We start from the raw sequence: 20,957 nt of genomic DNA, 5'->3' as shown, positions 1-20,957 counted from the left end.
ATTTCCCTGGATATGCATTAGCAATATAGTCTGCCATTTTCTTCAGAATATCACCCCCCTCAACAACAAAAATACTTTTTGCTCTGTATGAGTGTTTATGTTGTCGTATATTCCCAACTTTAATGCAAGCCAAAGATTTCTAACTTTTTAACATTGAAGAAATTTTTAAAGGGAATTCATTATATTTACAACAAGCTTTTAATTTATTTCATCAATTATTTTCTTTTTCTTTTGATAGCTTTGGTCTACATCAAGGTTTTAAGAATTGCAATGGACCTATCTTCTTTTTTTATTTTTTTTTTGAGATGGAGTCTCGCTCTTGTCTTCCAGGCTGGAGTACTGTGGTGCCATCTCGGCTCACTGTAACTCTGCCTCCTGGTTTCAAGTGATTCTCCTGCTTCAGCCTCCCAAGTAGCTGGGATTACAGGTGTGCACCACCATGCCCTGCTATTTTATGTATTTTTAGTAGAGACGGGGTTTCAGCGCTTTGGCCAGGCTGGTCACAAATTCCTGACCTCAAGTCATCCGCCTGCCTCAGCCTCCCAAAGTGCTGGGATTCATTATTTTTAAATATAAGATTTTTGCAAAGTGAAAGCGGATGTCATTGATTTTACATGGCTTTAGGAGGAAGCAAGCCATCAATTAGTGATGTCCTTTATGGGCTGGAGGGAGTGAGTGCTGTGTGATGGAGGAAGCACACACACTGTTGACAAGGATTTAGGAATAGTTTTGTTAGGCAGTATATCTGATTTATCATGGTTTTTGACTTCTTGACTCAAGACAAATAAAATACCTTTATGGTAATTTTAAAGACCTCTTTAGAGGAATATTTATATCTGCAAATACCTTCTGCATTTATTTATTTATGAATGACAGAGTCTTACTCTGTCACCCAGGCTGGACTACAGTAGCGCGATCTCGGCTCATTGCAACGTCTGCCTCCTGGGTTCAAGCAATTCTCTCCGCTTCAGCCTCCTGAGTAGCTGGGATTACAAACATGCGCCACCACACTCAGCTAATTTTTGCATTTTTTAGTAGAGATGGGTTTCACCATGTTGTCCAGGCTGCTCTTAAACTCCTGACCTTAGGTGATCCACCCACGTCGGCCTTCAAAAGTGCTAGGATTACAAGTATGAGCCACCCAGCCTGGCCTGCATGTATTTATTTTTTATGGTTCTTCTGTTATTTTTGTCCTCCTTGTCTTTAGGTAGCTTTACTTGTAACCTCCTCTGTGTACTATATTGCTGTCCCATTGTGTTAGCAACTGTGGAGTCCTAAGTATTGAGTTGTCGGAGTAAAAAAGAGAGTGTTGTTTCTATCATTACTTCATTAACAATGATTCTGCTTGGGAAGTTCTTCAGATTTAGCTAAAATTTCTCTGTTACTGAATGTCTCTATTTTTTAGTAGAGTAGTAAAATGTTTGATTGCACTTTTTCTTTCACCACTAGTCTTTGTTTGTTTTTTTGGAGATGTCTCACTGTCTTGCCCAGGCTGGAGGGCAGTGACTCCGTCAATCATGGCTCACTGCAGCTTTGACCTCCCTGGGCTCATGTAAATCCTCCCACTTCAGCCTCCTAAGTAGCTGGGACTACAGGTGTTCACTGCCAAACCTGCCTAATTTTTGTAGAGATGGGGCTCTGCCATGTTGCCCAGGCTGATCTAGAACTCCTGGGCTCAAGTGATCTGTCCCCTTAGCCTCTTAAAGTGCCGGGATTACAGATGTGAGCCACTGTGCCCAGCCTGTCTTTAATAGTATGATTATCCCTCAGAATTTAAAAAAAAAAATTGCCATTTTCCTCCTTCCAGAAGCTTCATTTTCAGCTCTTTAAATTGTCTTTGTTATTTTTTTCAGTTAGGATCTATTTGGAATCTGTTGGTTATACATAGAAAATATAAAAATGACCTTGCTGCTCCCCATTTTTAACAGCCCTGTTATGTAAGCAGTGTCACTAAGCAGCAGTTTACTATCAGCTGGTGATATAGTGACCCTTAATACATTTATAAATTTCCTAATTTATTTTCTTGATTTTTTTTTTGAAATGGGGTCTGACTCTGTCGCCCAGGCTGGAGTTCAGTGGCACGATCACGCCTCACTGCAAACTCCGTCTCCCAGGTTCAAACAGTTCTGCTGCCTCAGCCTCCTGAGTAGCTGGGATTACAGGCGTGGCCCTCACACTTGGCTAATTTTTGTATTTTTAGTAGAGACAAGGTTTAACCATGTTGGCCAGATGGTCTTGATCTCCTGACTTCGTGATCCTCCTACCTTGGCTTCCCAAAGTGCTGGGATTACAGGCATGAACCACCATACCTGACCTTGATTTATTTTTACTCAGTTCTTTGTTGGACAGCTTTCCATTATTTTTTGATTTCTGCTTTATTACTCTGATACTGAGAACCCTTTTCTAAATCACATCTAAATCACTAGTTTTCTTTATTGCTGTTTCTCTTGTGTCTGTTTGTGTCCTTTGTTCTAATCAGACATGCCATTGATTACTAGTCTTCAGAAGACACTTCTTTGATCATGCTTTCTCTTTATTAGGATTCTTTCTTACTTATTAAAGACTAAACTGCATTCTGACGTTCACAATTTTTCAAAATTAATATAGTTGAGCATCATCTTTATTCTGAGCATGCATCTAAATGATGAAAATTCAGAGATCTATACGGGGACTCAGTTTTATCTTGATAGAGAAGCTGCTATCAGTATACGAGTCATAATTGTAGATGTTGAATCAAAACAGTACACAGGCATTAGGTTCCATAGGAATTCCAAGGGATCAATAATGTGAAATTTTGCTGAGGATGGGATGGTTTTTCAGGTTGAAGTGGGACTTGTACTGTGCCTTGAAAACAAGGATTGAATATTAGTAAAGGAGTTTGCATTTCCCCAGCCTTGTGTTTCCAGCTTAAGGGACCACAGTGGGAAGAAGAGGGACTTACCTGATTGGTGAATTTGTAAGAAGGAGATCCTCAGCTCAGCACCTGCGGGTCATCTCTGTTCAGAGTTGGTGCTGTACTACAGGCTTTTCTGCCTTGTATTAACAGACCTGGTCCTGCTGGGGTGGCCTGAGCTTGTCTAGCTGTGCTAGTGACTGGCTGGGGAGGTCTGGCTAATTCTTGCCACAGATCTTTAGCCATTTTCTCTAGTCAGTTTTTATCAGTAATAATGGTTATTTCTGGATTCCCATTTCTCTTAGTTGGATGTGAGTGTGGGCAGAAAGGCAAGGTGGGAGGAGTCATAAGGCATTAAATACCGAAGATACGAACACCAAGGAGATGAGTACCTTTGCCTAGTGTGGTGAGCAATAAGAGAGAAAGTTGGAACAGGAGAACGGAGTCAGATGTGCAGAGCTAGAACGTGGACTTTATTTTGTAGGCTGAGGACCCACTGAAGGTTTTAAAATGCTGTTAAGTGTACAGAGGGTTGTTTTGGTAGTATGAATCCAACAGTGCTGGAAAATGGATTCCCCAGGACTTGTTCAGTTGGAATTCATGGATCTTCTGGCTTTGGAAGTTTAGAAGGGAGACGGATATGAAACACCCTGAAATAATATGTAAGATATTTTACAGGGATCATCTTTCAGAAAGGGATTAAGAACCTCTACTTAGGCCAGATGCGGTGACTCATACCTGTAATTCCAGCACTTTGGGAGGTTGAGTCGGGTGGATCACTTGAGGTCAGGAGTTTGAGACCAGCCTGGCTAATATGGTAAAACCATGTCTATACTAAAAATGCAAAAATTAGCCAAACATGATGATGCACCCCTGTAGTACCAGCTACTTAGGAGGCTAAGGCAGGAGAATCACTTGAATCCAGGAGAAAGAGGCTGTAGTGAGCTGAGATCACACCACTGCACTCCAGCCTGGGCAATAGAGAAAGACTCCATCACAGGAAAAAAAAAAAAAAAAGAACCACCATACCACCACTTAACTCTTCTGTATCCTGTTTGTCTATAGGACTTATTGGAACAAAATTGCACCATTAAGTATGTTTATTCTGGATTTTTAAATAGTGCTTTAAGCAGATTTGTAGAAGTTCTTTGTAAACCTAGCCTGCTAAGTTTATTTTTAAAACAATAAGTTGACATTCAGATTTATTGCATGTAATTTTCTACATGTATTCTGATACGGGTTTTTCTTCTTTCATCTATCAGTGTGGTAAATTATATTGATTGAGTTCTAAAATTAAAACAGCTCGGCCTTCTTAGGGTAAAGTCAACTTGGTCTTGATGGATTATCTTTTTGTTGTTGAATTAACTTTGCTAATATCTTAAGATTTTTGCATTTAATGTTGCTAGGTTGACCTGCAATTTTCATTATAAATGTTTTCTGTAATTCATTCAGTGCTCAGAAAGAATTTATGCACTGGGAACCCAAAACTAAATAAATAGATATTCCCCAAAAGAAATAAACAAAAAAGGGAAGTAGTGATAAATAAAACAAAAGGGCAGGAGACATAAAACAAAGGCCTTTCTCTAACCTCAGAAACCCAATTCCGCTATGGCAATCTCTGTTACCAGAGGATAACCTGTGTGTATGTGTGCCTACATAATTATATAGATGATACATTGTATACATACATTATTATATATGCAGTAACATATCTTGGAGGTAGTTTCACTGTAGCACACGATGTTTTTCTCATTCTTTTCTTAATAACTACCTGATATTTTATTATATTTTTGTATATTAGCCAGGCCTTTGATGACAGACATGTAAGTTCTTTCTCTTATTTTGCTGAAATGAATATCATTGTACCTTCCTCTTTGGCATGTGTCTTGGAATAAATTCTTACGAGTTGAGTTGCTGGATAAAAGGGCATATGCATTTCAAATTTTGGTAGAAATAGCTAAATTATCTTCCAAAAAGGTTATACCTCTTTACACTCTAACAGTGAATGAGCATGCTGTGGCAAATATCTGAAGTGTTCTGGCCAAGACTCATTTCCCACAGCCAGGCCATTTGAAGTCATGCTAGCTGCACCACACTTCACCCTACCTACAAGTGCATTCATTATTAACTTGGTGATCTCATGAGCTTTGGCAATCAGTGGCTTCCTGCTACAGAGCCTCCTAAGAACCTTGGAAACTGCCGTGTTCTAGATGAGCAGGAATGAGAGGATGTTGGCAAAATGCCCAGAGATAAGGTATTGAGACCATTCTGCCTACCTTATTCCTGTGTCTTTTTTACAGCCCTTGCTTTCCAGGTATGATGGAATAGGTGAAAGAATTTTAGGAAATGCTGGCCATCTTCTGTCAGTATTCCAATGCTAATAATGACTGGAGAGGACACAGATGGATGAGAACACATGGAATTAGCTGTTGGGCCCTTGGATTCTATTCTGCCTAGGCTGTTCTTACCTTTCACTGTTTCCCTGAGTTGAAGCCATTGCTCACATTGTACAATCACTCTTCTTTCCTGTATGATTGTTTACTCTTAAGCCCCGGTATGATTGTTTCTGGGTTAGGAAACTAAACACTTGTCGTATTTATGAGGACATTTTAGCCAGATTTGCTACGCCCCAAGACTTAGCAGTTACTGCTTACTGAATAAGAAAGAGTTGAGGTTTTATCTTGGGATAGGGAAGTGGTGGGAGCATGTAACTCTTGGTTATCCCTGTGTCATTTTTATAAACAGGATCTCCAATTGGAGTCCCGGTTGCCACCAGAAACAGTGATAAAGCAGCACCTAGGAGCCTTGGGGTATGGCCTCAGCTGATTAGACTGGAGGAGATCGGGGTAGCGAGGCAAGGAAAAGCCAAACCCTGGATCCTTTGTCCGTTAATTGTCTCTTCTGTTGTTAACAATAATTTTTAGGCTAGCGAAGGATATGTGTAAAGCACTGAAACTTTGCCAAAATAGCCTCAAGTTTGTGTACTATATAACCAAAGCTGAAAAAATGTTAAAGTGACAAAAACAAAACAAGTAATTCTCTCAGCAAGACTTGATTGGTAATGTTTACAAAGATTTTTATTAATCTGATTGTTTTAAAGGTGATTAGGTCTCTCTTGCTTAGAAACCTTCATCACACCCCTTTCCTTAAATTGACTACCAAATAAATATACTCTGAACTCTTGAGCCTGACATTTGAAACCTTTTAAGGAGAATCTGCCTCTCTAGTGTAATCATCTACTTTCTTATGATTTGCCGTGCAGTTCATGGACCAGCAGTGTCAGCATCACCTGGGATCTTGTTAGAAATGCAGACTGTCAGCCCACCCACCCCAGACCTACTGAATCAACACTAGAGTTTTAGCAAGATCCCAGTGTCGTGCATTCCCACTCCAGTTAGAGAAGCCCTGATCTCTTATACTTCATTCTTCTCAGACTTCGTTCACGTGGTACAATCTGCTGAACAGGCCGAACCGTCATTTTCTAAGCATGTTTTACACAGCTCCAGCAGTCTGCCTTTTCTCAAATCATATCCTCAGAAATGTCTCTTTCTTTCAGCTTCCTTATTCCTTCCATTCATTCAGTTGATTAGATGTCTGAAGTATAGGCTGGGCATGGTGGCTCACACCTGTAATCCCAGCTCTTTGGGAGACTGAGGTGAGTGGATCACCTGAGGTCGGGAGTTTGAGACCAGCCTGGCCAACATGATGAAACTCGTGCTCTACTAAGAATACAAAAATAAGCTGATGCAGTGTCATGCATCTGTAGTCCTAGCTACTTGGGATGCTGAGGCTGGAGAATCACTTGAACCTGGGAGGCAGAGGTTGCAGTGAGCCAAGATCATGCCACTGCACTCCAGCCTGGGTGACAGAACGAGACTCTGTGTCAACAATAAATAAATAAATAAATAAATAAATAAATAAAATTCGCTAAGAATGATGATTGGCTTGAGATTCAGACATGACTGAAAACACAGTTCCTGTCCACAGTTGAGACAGGCTCTCTGGAGGACAGCTTGGCAACGTGTATCAAGAGTCTTGAATATGCATTTCTTTTGATCTCAATATTTTCTTTTCTAGGAGATATTTATAAACTAATAATCAGAAAAGGATGTAAAGAAATGTGTAGAAGGTTGATTGTTACAACACTCTTTATAATAGTAAAAAATTGATAAATTGATAAATTAATAACTTATGTATAAACTATTTTATAGTCAAGAAAGTAATATGTATATAACTGAAATGAAAATATGTCAACAATAAAAATTATGTTGTTAAAATAGACAAAGGCAAGCCCTGTGGTGCTCCTATAGTCTCAGCTACTCAGAAAGCTGAGGGAGGATCCCTTGAGTCCAGGAGTTCAAGGCTGCAGTGAGTTGTGATTGTGCCACTGTACTCCAGCCTGTGTTACAGAGTGAGACCCTATCTCTAAAAAGACAAAAGAGAGATCATGTATATAAAGTACCTAGTGTAATGCTTCCCCTGCAGCCTACATTCCAGAATGAAGGGGATGCAGGGAGCATCTTCTCCAGCCTACCGACAACTGGAGCAGAGCCACAGCTGGCCCTCAGCAGCCACAACCTCTGAGCAAGAAATAAACCTTCACTGTAAGCCACTAATATTTGAAGGTGATTTTCTACTGCTGCAACTCATCTAGTGAAAGCTGACTAGCACAGTTGTGTACTCTGCTTATTTGACTCCCTTGTTGTCTGCATGCACCTTGATGTTATCTGTTTTTATGGCATCTGTCCATCCATCCATGGACAGACTTACAAAGCTCACGCAGTTCATTGAACTTGGGGTGATAGTGGAGAGATAAATGTTGTAATTCCCTTGGATTAGAGCAGTGTTTGTCCGTATGTGGTCCTTGAAACATCTGTATCAGAATCCTTGTAGGGTTTGATAGGGATACATAATCTTGAGGTCCCACTACAGGCCTGCGAAAACAGAATAATTGGGGTAAGGTTTCAAGGAATTCTCAGATATGCCCAAGTTTGGGAACCACTGGACTTGAAGCTAGACAAATACTTCATCAGGATGTTACACTGTGAATCCCCTCCACCACTGAATTTGTAGTATAATAGACACTCTCCATTGCAGTTCTTCTCAGACCAGAACCCTTTTTTGTGATGGATGGATGGATGGATGCTTGCTTTTGAGTTAGGGAACTAAATGCTGGTCATCTTTATAAGGACATTTTAGCCAGATTTGATTCAAGAACTGTGTAACACTCACTTGGCAAGTAAAACAAATGAGTACCTCAACTGATGTACTTTCTCCATACTACTCTTTTTTTTCTTCTTATAAAAATTAAATTTTAATTATATAATTAATTCATGAGTATATTCTCATAGAAATGTAAGGCATTACTGATGAGGTCAAATTCTGGTTTGTACCCCTCCCCAAATCTTGGGCCCCTCATATGCACTGTGCCACAGGTATCTTTTGGTTTTTTATCTTTCCAGATTTTTTTTCTATGTATGGTTTATGTATATTATTAATATTTATGGCTAATACAGATGATCCTTAAGATGGCTTGACTTAGGATATTTTTCAGCTTATGTTGGGGATGTAATGCACCTGCATCATAAGTTGAGGAGCAAGTGTATACATTAAATGGTCTGTACCAATACAGCTGGTATCCATTCTGATTTAGCAAGCATCTGCTGAAATTGCTCAGAGCCCTGTGTCACTGGTTGTTTGATATTTTGAATATCAACCCTGCAATTTGTACTTGTAGTGTGTATGTGTGTGTGTACATATATATGTATGCATGTGCGTCTTAAGTATCATGCTACATATATTTTTTTCAGTTTGTTTTTTACATATGTTGGCATATATCCACATCAATATATGTGAGTTTACCTTATTAAAACATTGCTCCATCCTCTCGTTTATTTAGCCATTTTTTTTCTTTTCTTTTTTTTTTTTGGTTGAGATGGAGTCTTGCTGTCACCTAGGCTGGAGTGCAGTGGGGCAATCTTGGCTTACTGCAGCCTCCGCCTCCCAAGTTCAGACGATTCTCCTGTCTTGGCCTCTCCAGTATCTGGGGTTACAGGTGCCTGCTACCACGTGCAGCTAATTTTTGTAATTTTAGTAGAGATAGGGTTTTATCATGTTTTCTAGTCTGGTCTTGAACTTCTTACCTCAGGTAATCTGCCCACCTCAACCTCCCAAAGTGCTGGGATTACAGGTGTGAGCCACCGCACCTTGCTTACTTAGCCATTTCTATATTGATGGACAGATTGTTTCTAGTTTTCGCTATTACAAACAATGCTGCCATTGATATATATGCTACTTTGAGTATCTGTTCAAATGTCTGTAAACCATATGTATGTATACACACACACACACAAATAGACATACAACATACACACATACACACACAGAGAGAGAGAGAGAGAGAGAGGAACATGCTAGGTCACCATTAATTTATACTCCAACCAGGAGTTTATCAGTTTTCTTATAGCCTTTCCAAATTGTCAATCTTTTGAACCTTTGCCAGTGTTGTGGGTAAAAACTGACTGGTGACTTTGTTTTGTGTTTCAGTGATCATTAGCAAGGCTGAACATCATTTATTGTGTATTCACCATTTGTATTTCTGTTTCTTAAATGGTCTGTTTTTATCTTCTGCCTGTTTTTCTGCTGAGTTATTGATGTGTTGGAATTTATTTTAGCTTAGATATTTAAATATATGATGCAAATGTTTACTCACAGTTGATACGTGTCTTTTATCTTTGCTTATTGTCTTTTATAATTTGTTTTTACTGTCAGACTTGTGGTAGTCATTCTTGATTTTACATAGTATCTGCTGGCCATTAGCCCTTCTCCCCAATAAGTTGTTTGGATTCTTACAAGAATTAGAAAACAACTAAATTTCTCCAAATTGTCCATATGAAGAGCTTTGAACAGCTCTCCTGAATCAAGTATATTTAATTGCATGGACTTTTAAACATGTATGCTTTGACCAGTCAGAAAATCTGCTTTCTATATTTCAAATATGTTTGCTGGATTATTGTGCTCCAAATAATGGAACTGTTCGTCTAATAATCTCACACTTAATATATTTAATTCGTTTTTGTTCAGAAGATGATTTGTTATTAGCTCCCCACAGCACAATTAGGAATCTGTAATCAGAGTCATATCATTAGTCTTTGTTTGTGAATTGATGTAAGCTGTTAACTGCCTTGAACCAGATTTTATTATCATGTATATCAATAAAATGTATAGGTGATCTCTGACTTTCACATGTGAATCCCAAAAGTTTACTTATAATTTAATTTTTCGGAGCTCTGTTGTTTTTCCACAGAAACAAATCTGTTTTTAGGTCTCTGGCAAGCTCAAACAAGCACTCTTACAATTAACAGTTTATCACATTATTTTTATGTTCTAATTATGGATGTAAAGATAGAAAGAATAAGCCTATAATCTTCAGAACCTCTAGAGCTGAAAGATCATGGGAAGGTGTGTAGGCAGGGGAGGAGTAGGATGTAAACATCTTTAAAACTATGAAATTGAAGACATCTCTTGGTGAATCATTTATTCTCCAGTGTTCTGTATTTAAGAGCAAAGGTAACTGATATCCACCCATTATTCTTTAGTTCATGCATTGTCTGTTGAAAATGCAGTGTTTGTGAGACTGATTTGTCTTATTTAGCAAGGAACATTTCCCAGTGTTATATTCCTTGATTGCTTGGGTCCAAAAGGAACTTCATGGCTAATAGCGTTATTTTCACTAATTGCACAAATTTGAAGCCGTTGATAAAAAGCAACTAACAACTTTTATATCAGTTGTAAAATACCCACAATAAGCCAGAAATCCTAACTTGTTAGTGCATTTTTCCAGGTACTTTGTGGTTGTAGTTTGTGCTGTAGGGATGGTGGCTGTGGCCCAAGAGGATTGGGTTTTGTTCCTTGCTTTCCACTACCCTGCTGTTTTTTGGTCCTTCTTTGTTTGTTTTTTGTTTTCTTGAGACAGGTTGTTCTATCACCCAGGCTGAAGTGCAGTAGTGTGATCATAGCTTATTGTAACCTTTAACTCCTGGACTCAAGTGATCCTTCCTGCTCAGTCTCCTGAGTAGCTGGGACTACAGGTTACAGGCATGTGATACCACACCTGGCTAATTTTTTACATTTTTTTGTAGAGATGCGGTCTCGCTATGTTGCCCAGGCTGGTCTTGAACTCCTGGGCTCAAGTGATCCTCCCACCATAGTCTCCCAAACTGCTGGGATTGTAGGTGTCAGCCACCATGCCCTACTCTTTTTGAGGGCTCAGTAGTATACTTATATAGGTTCCAGAATGAATACTCCTCAAACTTTGCATGCCTAAGAATCACCTAGAGAAGTCAGGTCAAAATGCAGATTCTACAGCTCCATTTCTAGAAATCTGATTCAATCTAGCAATCAGGCATTTATCCATGAGCATCCCAGGTAACCTGTTGCAGCTTGGCTCTAGACCAACAGAAATACTCTGTCTCCTATGTTGTCTTGCTCAAGTGCAGGTCCCAGAACAATTCTTGGATCACTTGTGTCTGTGGGTGAGGCCGATGAACTCTGTCAGGGCACCAGGGAACAACCTAATGTTCCCCAAGAGGTTGTTGACCAAATGGGTCCTGGAAGTCTGGAAGAATTATTTCCTTAAATATTATATTTTATACAATATATATATTTAAATATATAAATAATAAATTGGCAAGTTATAGTTGTATATATTTATGGAGTACAAAGTGATATTATGACGTGAAATAAGGAAATAAGCTGGGCATAAAGGACAAATACTGCATGTTCCCATGTGTATGTGGGCTGTAAAACAATTGAACTTATAGAAGCAGAAAGTAGAATGGTGGTTACCAAAGGCTGGGGTGGGGGAGCTGGGGAGATGATGGTCAAAGGGTTCAAAGCCTCAGTTGGACAAGAGGAATTTGTTGTTTCTTTCTTCTTTTTTTTTTTTTGAGCTCTATTGCAGAGCACCATGAATATAATTTTAATAATAGTATATTATACATTTCAAAATCACTGAGAGTAAATTTCAAATGTTGCCACCACAAAACACAATAAGTATTTGAGGCAATGAGTGTGTTAAATGCAAAAGTAATGGAGGTTCCTCAAAAAACTAATAACCACTTTTAACATGCTTCTGTAAACAGTTCCTTTCTGAGAAGTTTACTCCTTTTAGCTTTCAATGAATAGTTTGTATCTTTGAATATTCATTACAAATAAATTGTTTGTAAAAGTTAAAAAAGTATAATGGGAACTTTTTCATATTGCAGGTAGTATGAATATCCTGACAATGCTTTAGTTTAAATAATGGAAACCTTTTGAAATAAAAATTCAGGTACTTTGTCAGTTTCTCTAGTATTTCTTTACCTAATCACTGCCCACAGGACCTTCCTGAAGCTGGGATATAAGAATTTCTTAGTGGAAAGTCAGGAAGTTAATGCATCCTACCTTGTCATGATGTTTTGAAGAATGACTTTACCGATAATCGATAGGAGTATTAAGCACCATGTAATGTATTTCACTTTCCTGTATCATTTTACATTTTCCTAGGAGATTATCTTTTTTCTGCATACATGTAGGTTGGAAAATGATTAATACTATGTAAGTAGAAAATAATATTGGTTTAATTTGACCACTCATATAACTCCTTGGAAAAGAAGAAAACTTTAACTATGTTCTTATTTTAATCAAGAGCAATCTTTTGCCTGTCTTATTTGTAAGGTACAGTTCTAGGTATTACATGTTTCACTTAAATACACAGTTATCACCAAGAGGTCACCTTCAAGTTAAGGGAAATAGGGATGTAGTAACTAAGGTGAGAAGACACTTACTTAACTTCTCATGATTCCTACCTCAAATTTCATATTTAGTACCTATTTTTTTTTCTCATTGTCAAAGTGACAAATTATGTGCTTTAAAAATATAGAGTGAATTTAATTTTGTTTCAGAAGTTAGTTGAACTTTTCAAATGACCAAAAATACCATGATATTTTCACAGCAGATTTAAGTGACTAAGGCTGATGCTTACGTAATTTATTTGTGGGACTTCTTCTTCCTAACCTTTTCCAAGGTTTCAAGGCTTTGTTGAGGTTTCTGAGTTTATAAGGATTTAGCAAAAGTATTTATTGAACACTTAGTGTGAGCCTGTAGTCTCTGCTTTGCATAGTACTTGTTTTGATTGTTCTTAGCACCTGACCTGGCTCCTTTTTTTTTTTGAGAAAGAAATAGAGGAGCATTTATGAATGTTATTTATTCAGTCTAGTTGATTTCCTCATAGGGATCCTGATTATGCTAGGCTGACTTTTATTCTGTGTAGTTTTCAGCATTTCCTCATGTGACCTGACTTAAATCCCCAGGTGCTCTCCCAATGTGGAGAGCTCCATTCTCCTGTTAAGAATTGGAGTCTGTAGCCAGTAAGATGTGTTCAAAGGTTTAACAACGTTTGCATTTTTAAAATGCAAATATTTATATTATCTGCTTCATTTGTGAATTTGAAACATTATCAGAAGCACACAGGTCCAGAATCCGAGGAAGGCAAAAAGGGGCAGGAATAGGTAGGGGGAGAAAAGGTGAGAAGGAGTCTTGAATCACTGGGTTTATTGTTTGCTGTCAAAGGCTTCCTCCTCTTGTCAATCTGTCATTACCAATTGTGAGATGGTGGGAAAGGCGGAGGATATGCTGTGAACTAATAATAGTTGGTTGTTAATTTTCTTTTAAATTTTTTCTTTGAAGGTCTCTGGCTCTTTAGTTACTGGTGCCTTAGTGAAGGAGTGTGAAGAAGACTTGATCCCTCTATCCTACTTTTGTTTTCTGGGAGGCTTTACAACAAATGAATATTTACTTTCCTAGCTTTCCAGCTCCTAGCTTTCTACATTACACTTCTAAATAAATAAATAAATAAATCAAGCAAGCAAGCAAGCAGGCAGGCAGCTACCACCATTGGTAAGAAGCCCTGAGGTATAACGAATTCAGAGCCTTGGTAAGAAGCCCTGAGGTATTATGAATTCAGAGCCTTGCCCAGGATAGGCACAGTTCCTAGAAGGAGGATAGAATCTTCCCATTTGGTTAGAAGACAACTAAAATGGGTCCAACATGAAGGTTACCAAAAAAAGATTCTTTTGAGTCTGTTGAAGGTGTGCTTTCGTGTCCTTTTTTTCTGCCTTGACATGTGTGTCAATGGAAGCCAGCTCGTGGCACTGTGTCTCTGCTCTGGGTCCCCCGCCACCTCATATGGCTGCCGTGTCCTGACTCCATGCCTAGAGGAGCAGCAGAACCCGCACTTACCCTTGTCCCAGGGGAGTGTGCTTTCACACTGGAAATGGACAGAGTGAAGAGAGCAGCTGGTGGGAAAATGAGAATGTATCTCCAGGGGCTTTTAAAAAGGCCGTGAATTCAGCTGTTGGTCTTGTGCTCACAATTAAAAACAAGCTGGCAGCAGGGCTGCATAATGATTGGGTTAGGACCGAGGCTTGCTTTTGGCCGAGATCTTCTCCTTAGGCGTGTGGTCCATTTCCTGCTTTGCCCTTTGGTTTCCATGCTGTTTCTAAGCTTCACACATTAAAGATTGGACTCTCAGCTATCCACTTTGTCTCCTGGCTGTTTGGGGCCTTTCTTTACTTTTGAGAGGCTTTCTGTTCCAGTTTTACTTTTTTACTTGATGTTGTTATTTACTTTTGGAATATATATTCAGTGTGTGAGGGGATTAGGAGCTAGTAGTAGGGAGTACATAGACCATCCCCTTCTGCCTAAGCATGAATGTTTTCCCCATTTATTTATGTGCAGGTGTATGTCAAATATCTATTTATATTTTATAATTTATTTTATAATAAATGGTTTTTTTTTTTTTTTTGAAATGAAGTCTTGCTGTGTCACCCAGGCTGGAGCCCAGTGGTACAATCTCAGCTCACTGCAACTCCGTCTCCCAGGTTCAAGCAAATCTCCTGTCCCTGCCTCCCAAGTATCTGGGACTACAGGTGCTCACCACTACACCCAGCTAATTTTTGTATTTTTTATTTATTTATTTATTTTTTAAGTAGAGACAGGGCTTCATCATACTGGTCAGGCTGGTCTCGAACTCCTGACCTCAGATGATCTACCCACCTCGATGCTAGGATTACAGGCGTGAGCCACCATGCCCTACAAAGTTATTTATTTCATTATTTAATATTATTATTATTTGTTGAGACAAGGCCTTATTCTCTGTCCAGACCGGAGTGCAGTGGCACAGTCGTAGCTCACTGCAGCCTCAACCTCCTGGACTCAAATGATCCTCCTGCCTTACCCTCCTGAGTAGTGTGGACTGTAGGTGCATGACACTATGCCTGGCTGATTTTTATTTTATTTTTTTGGATGGGGGCACTGGCTATATTGTGTAGGCTAGTCTCAAACTACTGGCCTTAGGGGATCCCTCTTACCTTGACCTCCCAAAGCATTGAGATTATAGCATGAGCCACCATGCCTGGCCTCAAAAATATTTTTAAAGGAAAAAAATTCTACACATGCTAGGACTTGAATCTTACTCTGTATTGCCAGATAAACTGTGGGAATGGATAGTTTTCTTTGTTTTTCAGCAATAAAAAAATGCTTAATTATAGTGAAAAGTCTTAATTATAGAGGGAAAGCAAAGTGCATTTGGATGAACTGTGCTAAAAAGGAACGATATAGGTGGAATAACAAGTTACATGTTAGTCTTGTGATTTTCTCATTAATGACTCATTTGTATTTGAAAGCAGCAGAAATACATTTATGGAAAAATACGAGCTTATGTTTCTTTTTCTATTTTTTTTTTTTTTCAGATGGAGTCTTGCTCTGTCACCCAGGCTGTAGTGCAGTGGTGCCATCTTGGCTCCTCTGCTTCCCAGGCTCAAGCAATTCTCCTACCTTATTCTCCTCAGCAGCTGGGATTACAGGCATGTGCCACCACATCTGACTAATTTTTGTAGAGATAGGATTTCACCATGCGGACCAGGCTGGTCTTGAACTCCTGACCTCAAGTAATCCGCCCACCTGGGCCTCCCAAAGTTCTGGGATTACAGGCATGAGCCACCACAGCAGACTTATGCTTTTTATTAGATAAGGTAGATGTAGAGATAATGTAGATATAAAGTATATATTTATGTATATTTCCATTTATCTGTATTGGTTTTCTATAGCTCCTGGAACTAAGGACCACAAACTTGGTGGCTTAAAGCAACAGAGATTTATTCTCTTACAGTTCTGGAGGCCAGAAGCCAGAAAGGATTCTTGGGGGCTAAAATCAAGGTGCCAGAGGATAATCTGTTTATTTGCCATTTCTAGACTCTAGAGCTGCATTCCTTGAATTCCTTGTTTCACAGCCCCTTCCTTCATCTTCAAAGCCAGTGTTGTAGCATCTTATCTCTGGCTCTGGTTTTCTATGTTTCTGTCTCATGACTTTCTTCTCTTCTCCCTTAAATCTTCCTTTTCTTCCCTCTTATACGGATACATGTGATGATATTTAGAGTTCACTTGGCTAATCCAAGATAGCCCTCCCATGTCCAGAAATTTAATTTACTCACATCTTCAAAGTCTATGCCGTGTAATATAATATTCACAGGTTCCAGGGATTCTACCATGGTGAGTGTGAATGTGTGTGTGTGTGTGTGTGTGTGTGTGTGTGTGTGTGTGTCTGTCTGTCTGTCTGAAATTCCCTAGCTGACCTACAAGCAGCTACACTCGAATAGCAGTAAGCACAGCTAATGTTGAGGTCTTGGATCCAAAGAATATTTTTCATTGAAAGGCATCAGTTTTGTCATAAAATAAAATGGCTCATTCTAGGGCAGGTGGAACACATAAGAGGAGCGTGGAACATCCTGTTGCATGAGAAAGTAAAGAAGTGCTCAGAGAATAATGGGGACATGTCAAAAGACAAACATGCCAACTTGAAGAGGCTTCTTTTGGTCCCCACTGGGCAATTTGAACATTGAAATAATAAAGCAGTAAATTCAGCCTATTTGGATAAAAATGAATAAAATTATAAATGGAAAGTTTGATGTGAAATAAGATGTTTACATAGTTCCTAAGTGCCTTTTCACAGCATAATGGTTAATTACTAAGAAAAAAAGTTTAAGCTGACTTAAATTTTATTTATTTATTTATTTTGAGACAGAGTCTCACTCTGTCACCTCGACTGGAGTGCAGTGGTGCAATCTCGGCACACCACAATCTCCACCTCCTGGCTTCAAGTGATTCTCCTGGCTCAACCACTCTAGTAGCTGGGATTACAGGCATGTGCCACAACAATCAGCTAATATTTGTATTTTTAGTAGAGACAGGGTTTCACCATGTTGCCAGGCTGGTCTTGACCTCCTGACCTCAGGTGATCCACCCATCTTGGCCTCCCAAAGTGCTGGGATTACAAGTGTGAGCCACTGCGCCCAGCTGACTTAAACTTTTTACATCAACTTAGAAAACTTTATCAGTGGAGAAACCTGGCAGGTCAAAGTGAATGTGATCTGTAACTGGACAAATTGAAACGTGCTACTTGATAGGGTGCAAAGAGAAGAATAGCATCATGAAACATGAAGGTAAGCACAAGTTGAAGAACATTCTCTAAAATACCTGGCGTGTAACTTTCAAAACCATCATAGTCATGAAAGTTAAGGAGTATAATGTGATATAATAGTGGGGTGTTAATAGCCAAGTGGAAGTTCTAAGCTTCACTGTAGGATGATCTGATTAAGTTATATACTAGTAGAGTCCTGACTTAATTATGTAGGTTTTTCTTCTTGGTCTTGCTGCATTCCTCAGTGAAAACTCTTTAGTTCACCTGTGTACAGAGTAAAGTATAGGGTGCCATAATTTCATTAGCTTGGTGAGTGAAGAAATCTAAGCATCTTAACATCCAGTATACAAATCCCAGTTTCCATTATGGTATCCTTAACTTCAGTACTGTCTGGTGTCCCCTAGGCCAGAGATGCTCTTTGAAAAATCTCTCCAGTTAATAAGACTATTATTTTACCTGAGTAGGGGAGGGGGCACTTGCCCAATGTAGTGGAGGCAGGGATCTGGGGACTTAAGGGCTTGATAAGCATTCCTTGTGAATAGTCTTATATATCTAAGCCACTCCCTTTTCCTTCACTTCTAGACTTTACCAGGCTCCCTCATTCCCTTGGCGTTTGGATGTCTTTTGGGATGTACTGAAATAGTTCTTTGCTTTCTCCAGGTGTTCCTGTGGTCTCCTATGTCAGTTATCACTAGATAATTTGCTTCAAAAATATTGTCATTTTTCTTATTCTATTTCCTGTGGGTTTGTGCTTTTATAAGAAAAATCTCTTTACTGTACTTTTTAGTATTTTTGGATGAAAGCAAATGCAGATGTGTATGTTTATTTTGCCATCTTACCTAGAAATAGACAACAGTGATTTTTTTTAAACTTTTTTTTTCCTTTTTACATTGGGCATCTCTCTTCCCCATAAACCTGATATAGAACCTGAATATTTAAAACAAATGGAGCTACTGTGGTTGCAAAGTGGTGTGGGGTCAAGTGAACAAAAGTCCTTTTTGCTAATCCTCTTTTTGTTGATCTTTCCAGCTACCTTGTTTCTATACCCAGGCAGCTTCTTTGAATCTTAGGATTCTCATGTACACAGTGGGAGAACCACTGGATTAGAGTGTTACACTTTGCTATTTTTGGCTGGAATCGAATGATTCACCTCCTTTTACAACTTTACATGTCTTCAAACCCACATTCCCCCTGTGTGGGCTGGTGCAAGGATATACCTTCTCATCCAGACCCTTTTGCTTGTTAAAAGGGAATAACAGGGACTTGTTACGTGTCATCCTGGAGAATTTTCCTTTTGCCCTCCAGTATTTAGCCTTCCCTAAAGTAATAGTTAACTAGGCTGCTGTAATAAAGTACCATAAACTGGGTGGCTGAAACAACAGAAAGTCATTTTCTTACAGCTCTAGACAGTAGAAATTTGAGATCAAAGCATTGGAAAGATTGCTTTCTTCTGAGGCCTCCCTCTTTGTCTTGCAGTTGGCCGCCTTCTGCCTGTGTCTTCACATGGTCTTTTCTCCTTGTGTGTCTGTCCTCATGTTTTTGTATGAGGACATCAGTCATGTTAGGTTAGGACGCACTCTAGTGCTTTCATTTTAACTTAATTATCTCTTTAAAGACCCTATCTCTAAATACAGTTGCATTTGACGTACTGGGGGTTAGGACTTCAGCACTTTGCTGTCTGAATGTTGTGCACACAGCTCTTTGCTATTGCTATTGAAGAACAAAGTGGGCCCTGCCCCCTGAACCTATCTCCAGTGGGATGATGGAGTTGTGATTGGGTCTTACTACTGTCGGTCATTTCTGTTCCAAAGCATAGACTAGAAATACTAAAAGTTCCCTCTTTGAAATAGTTACTTGGTTGCTGATGAAACCCTTCATGCTTCTCTCCCCCAAAGTGAATGGTCAGTCACTGTTCAGACATGAGAAAAAATGACGTCTCATAACCAGTGGATAGAATCCAGTGTGGGTGATATCTGTATCCTGGTTAATGTTTAGGTTCAGAGTAAAGAGGCAAAAGAAGGCCTTCCTGACTGGGTTAGGTCAAATTTCTTTGTGTCTTGAAATTTGTTTCCCTGCTACTCATTTTTAATTAGTCCTCAGCTAGAGAACAGATGCACTCCTGATTTTTGACAGTTGCCTAACACAGCGAGGAAGGAGGTCTTAGGAGTTCAGAATTAGGATTTACCACTTTCACTATCACCTTTGTAGTTTTTATTTCAAATAAGGGACTTTTAGGAATTACAAAGGACCCTGGACAGATATTGATATGTAGGACAATTAGTATAAATGGTATTCTGTTCTGTTCCATGCCCTGTTCAGCTGAATGGTGTCCCTGATTATATAAAAATGTGATCTCTTTTGGGGAAAGATGGGTTTTTTTGCTGATGTTCTTTAACAGAACCCACACAAAGAAATATTCTTGTTATGGACTATGGGTAACGATAATCACTTGGAAAATGATGTATTTAAAAAGAAAATACAGTTTTCTAATTGAAGAAAAGTAACATTAACTTAATATTTTAAAAATCTGCTATAAATCAGCCTCCCAAAAAGCCACGCTTTTTATTTTCTTCTGACTTCCCTATAGATGTTCATGTGTGCATTCTTTATATAGTTGTAATCATGCAATGATAGTTTTGTATTCTGATTCTTTTCATGTTATACTTTTCATGTTTCATTTTGAATGGTTAGGATAGCATCAAGTACATATGTCAATTTCTTTACTATTCTCATGTTGGATAATTTGATTTATGATATATTTTAAACGTATCTTTGTTTTGTTCTAATTTTGTAGGCAGAGACATTTGTTTGGGTGAATGATGTATCAACACATTCCCAGAGTGTTGCCAAGGCCAAGTATGAATTTTTATTTGGCAGAGCTGAAGAGAAAACTCCAGATACTAGTAAGTATTTTCTGATATCCCTCTCTCAGGTACAAGATATGAAGATCTGTGATTTCAGAGTGATTTTTCTTTGCCATTTTACTTTCTTCTTATCTCTGTGAAACCTGCTTGCTCTAATTATTCATCAAAACAATCTTCCCAAGATGTAGAATCCACAAATTTTAACATTTTTTTAAATGGGGCCTCGTTCTGTTGCCCAGGCTGGAGTGCAGTGGTGCGATCTCAGCTCACTGCAACCTCCACCTCCGGGGTTCAAGTGATTCTCCTGCTTCGGTCTCCTGAGTAGCTGGGATTACAGGCGTGCACCACCATGCGTGGCTAATTTTTATATTTTTAATAGAGACAGGGTTTCACCATGTTGGTTAGGCTGGTCTTGAACTCCTAACCTCATGATCCACCCAACTCGGCCTCCCAAAGTGCTGGGATTACAGGCATGAGCCAACATGCCTGACCAAATCCACAAATATTAAATGTAATTCTTGTGTCCTATTCTTGGTAATTTGAAGTCACGTTTTTGGTTTGAAGAATTCTCAGTTTCTGATATTTGAAACTGCAAGAATTAATAAATTTTCGTAAGAGTTTTCCACGGTTACCATAGTTGTATATATTGACTAACGTATTTTTGGTGGTTTTTTTTTTTTTT

The 20,957-nt window shown here is 38.9% G+C and overlaps 1 protein-coding gene across 1 annotated transcript in view; it reads left to right on the top strand.

Moving 5' to 3' along the window:
• The window catches only part of PSD3 (pleckstrin and Sec7 domain containing 3), a 453,958-nt gene that overhangs the window by 51,421 nt on the left and 381,580 nt on the right, over positions 1 to 20,957 (top strand). The window contains exon 2 of the mRNA XM_017539685.2: positions 20,206 to 20,314. Within this exon, the coding sequence (XP_017395174.1) occupies positions 20,206 to 20,314 (109 nt within the window). The remainder of the gene's footprint in view (positions 1 to 20,205; positions 20,315 to 20,957) is intronic.

Source organism: Cebus imitator, unplaced genomic scaffold (assembly GCF_001604975.1).
Source record: "Cebus imitator isolate Cc_AM_T3 unplaced genomic scaffold, Cebus_imitator-1.0 Scaffold120, whole genome shotgun sequence".
NCBI lineage: Eukaryota > Metazoa > Chordata > Mammalia > Primates > Cebidae > Cebus > Cebus imitator.
Note: the sequence above shows the minus strand (reverse complement) of the source record. Positions and strands in the feature narration are given on the sequence as shown.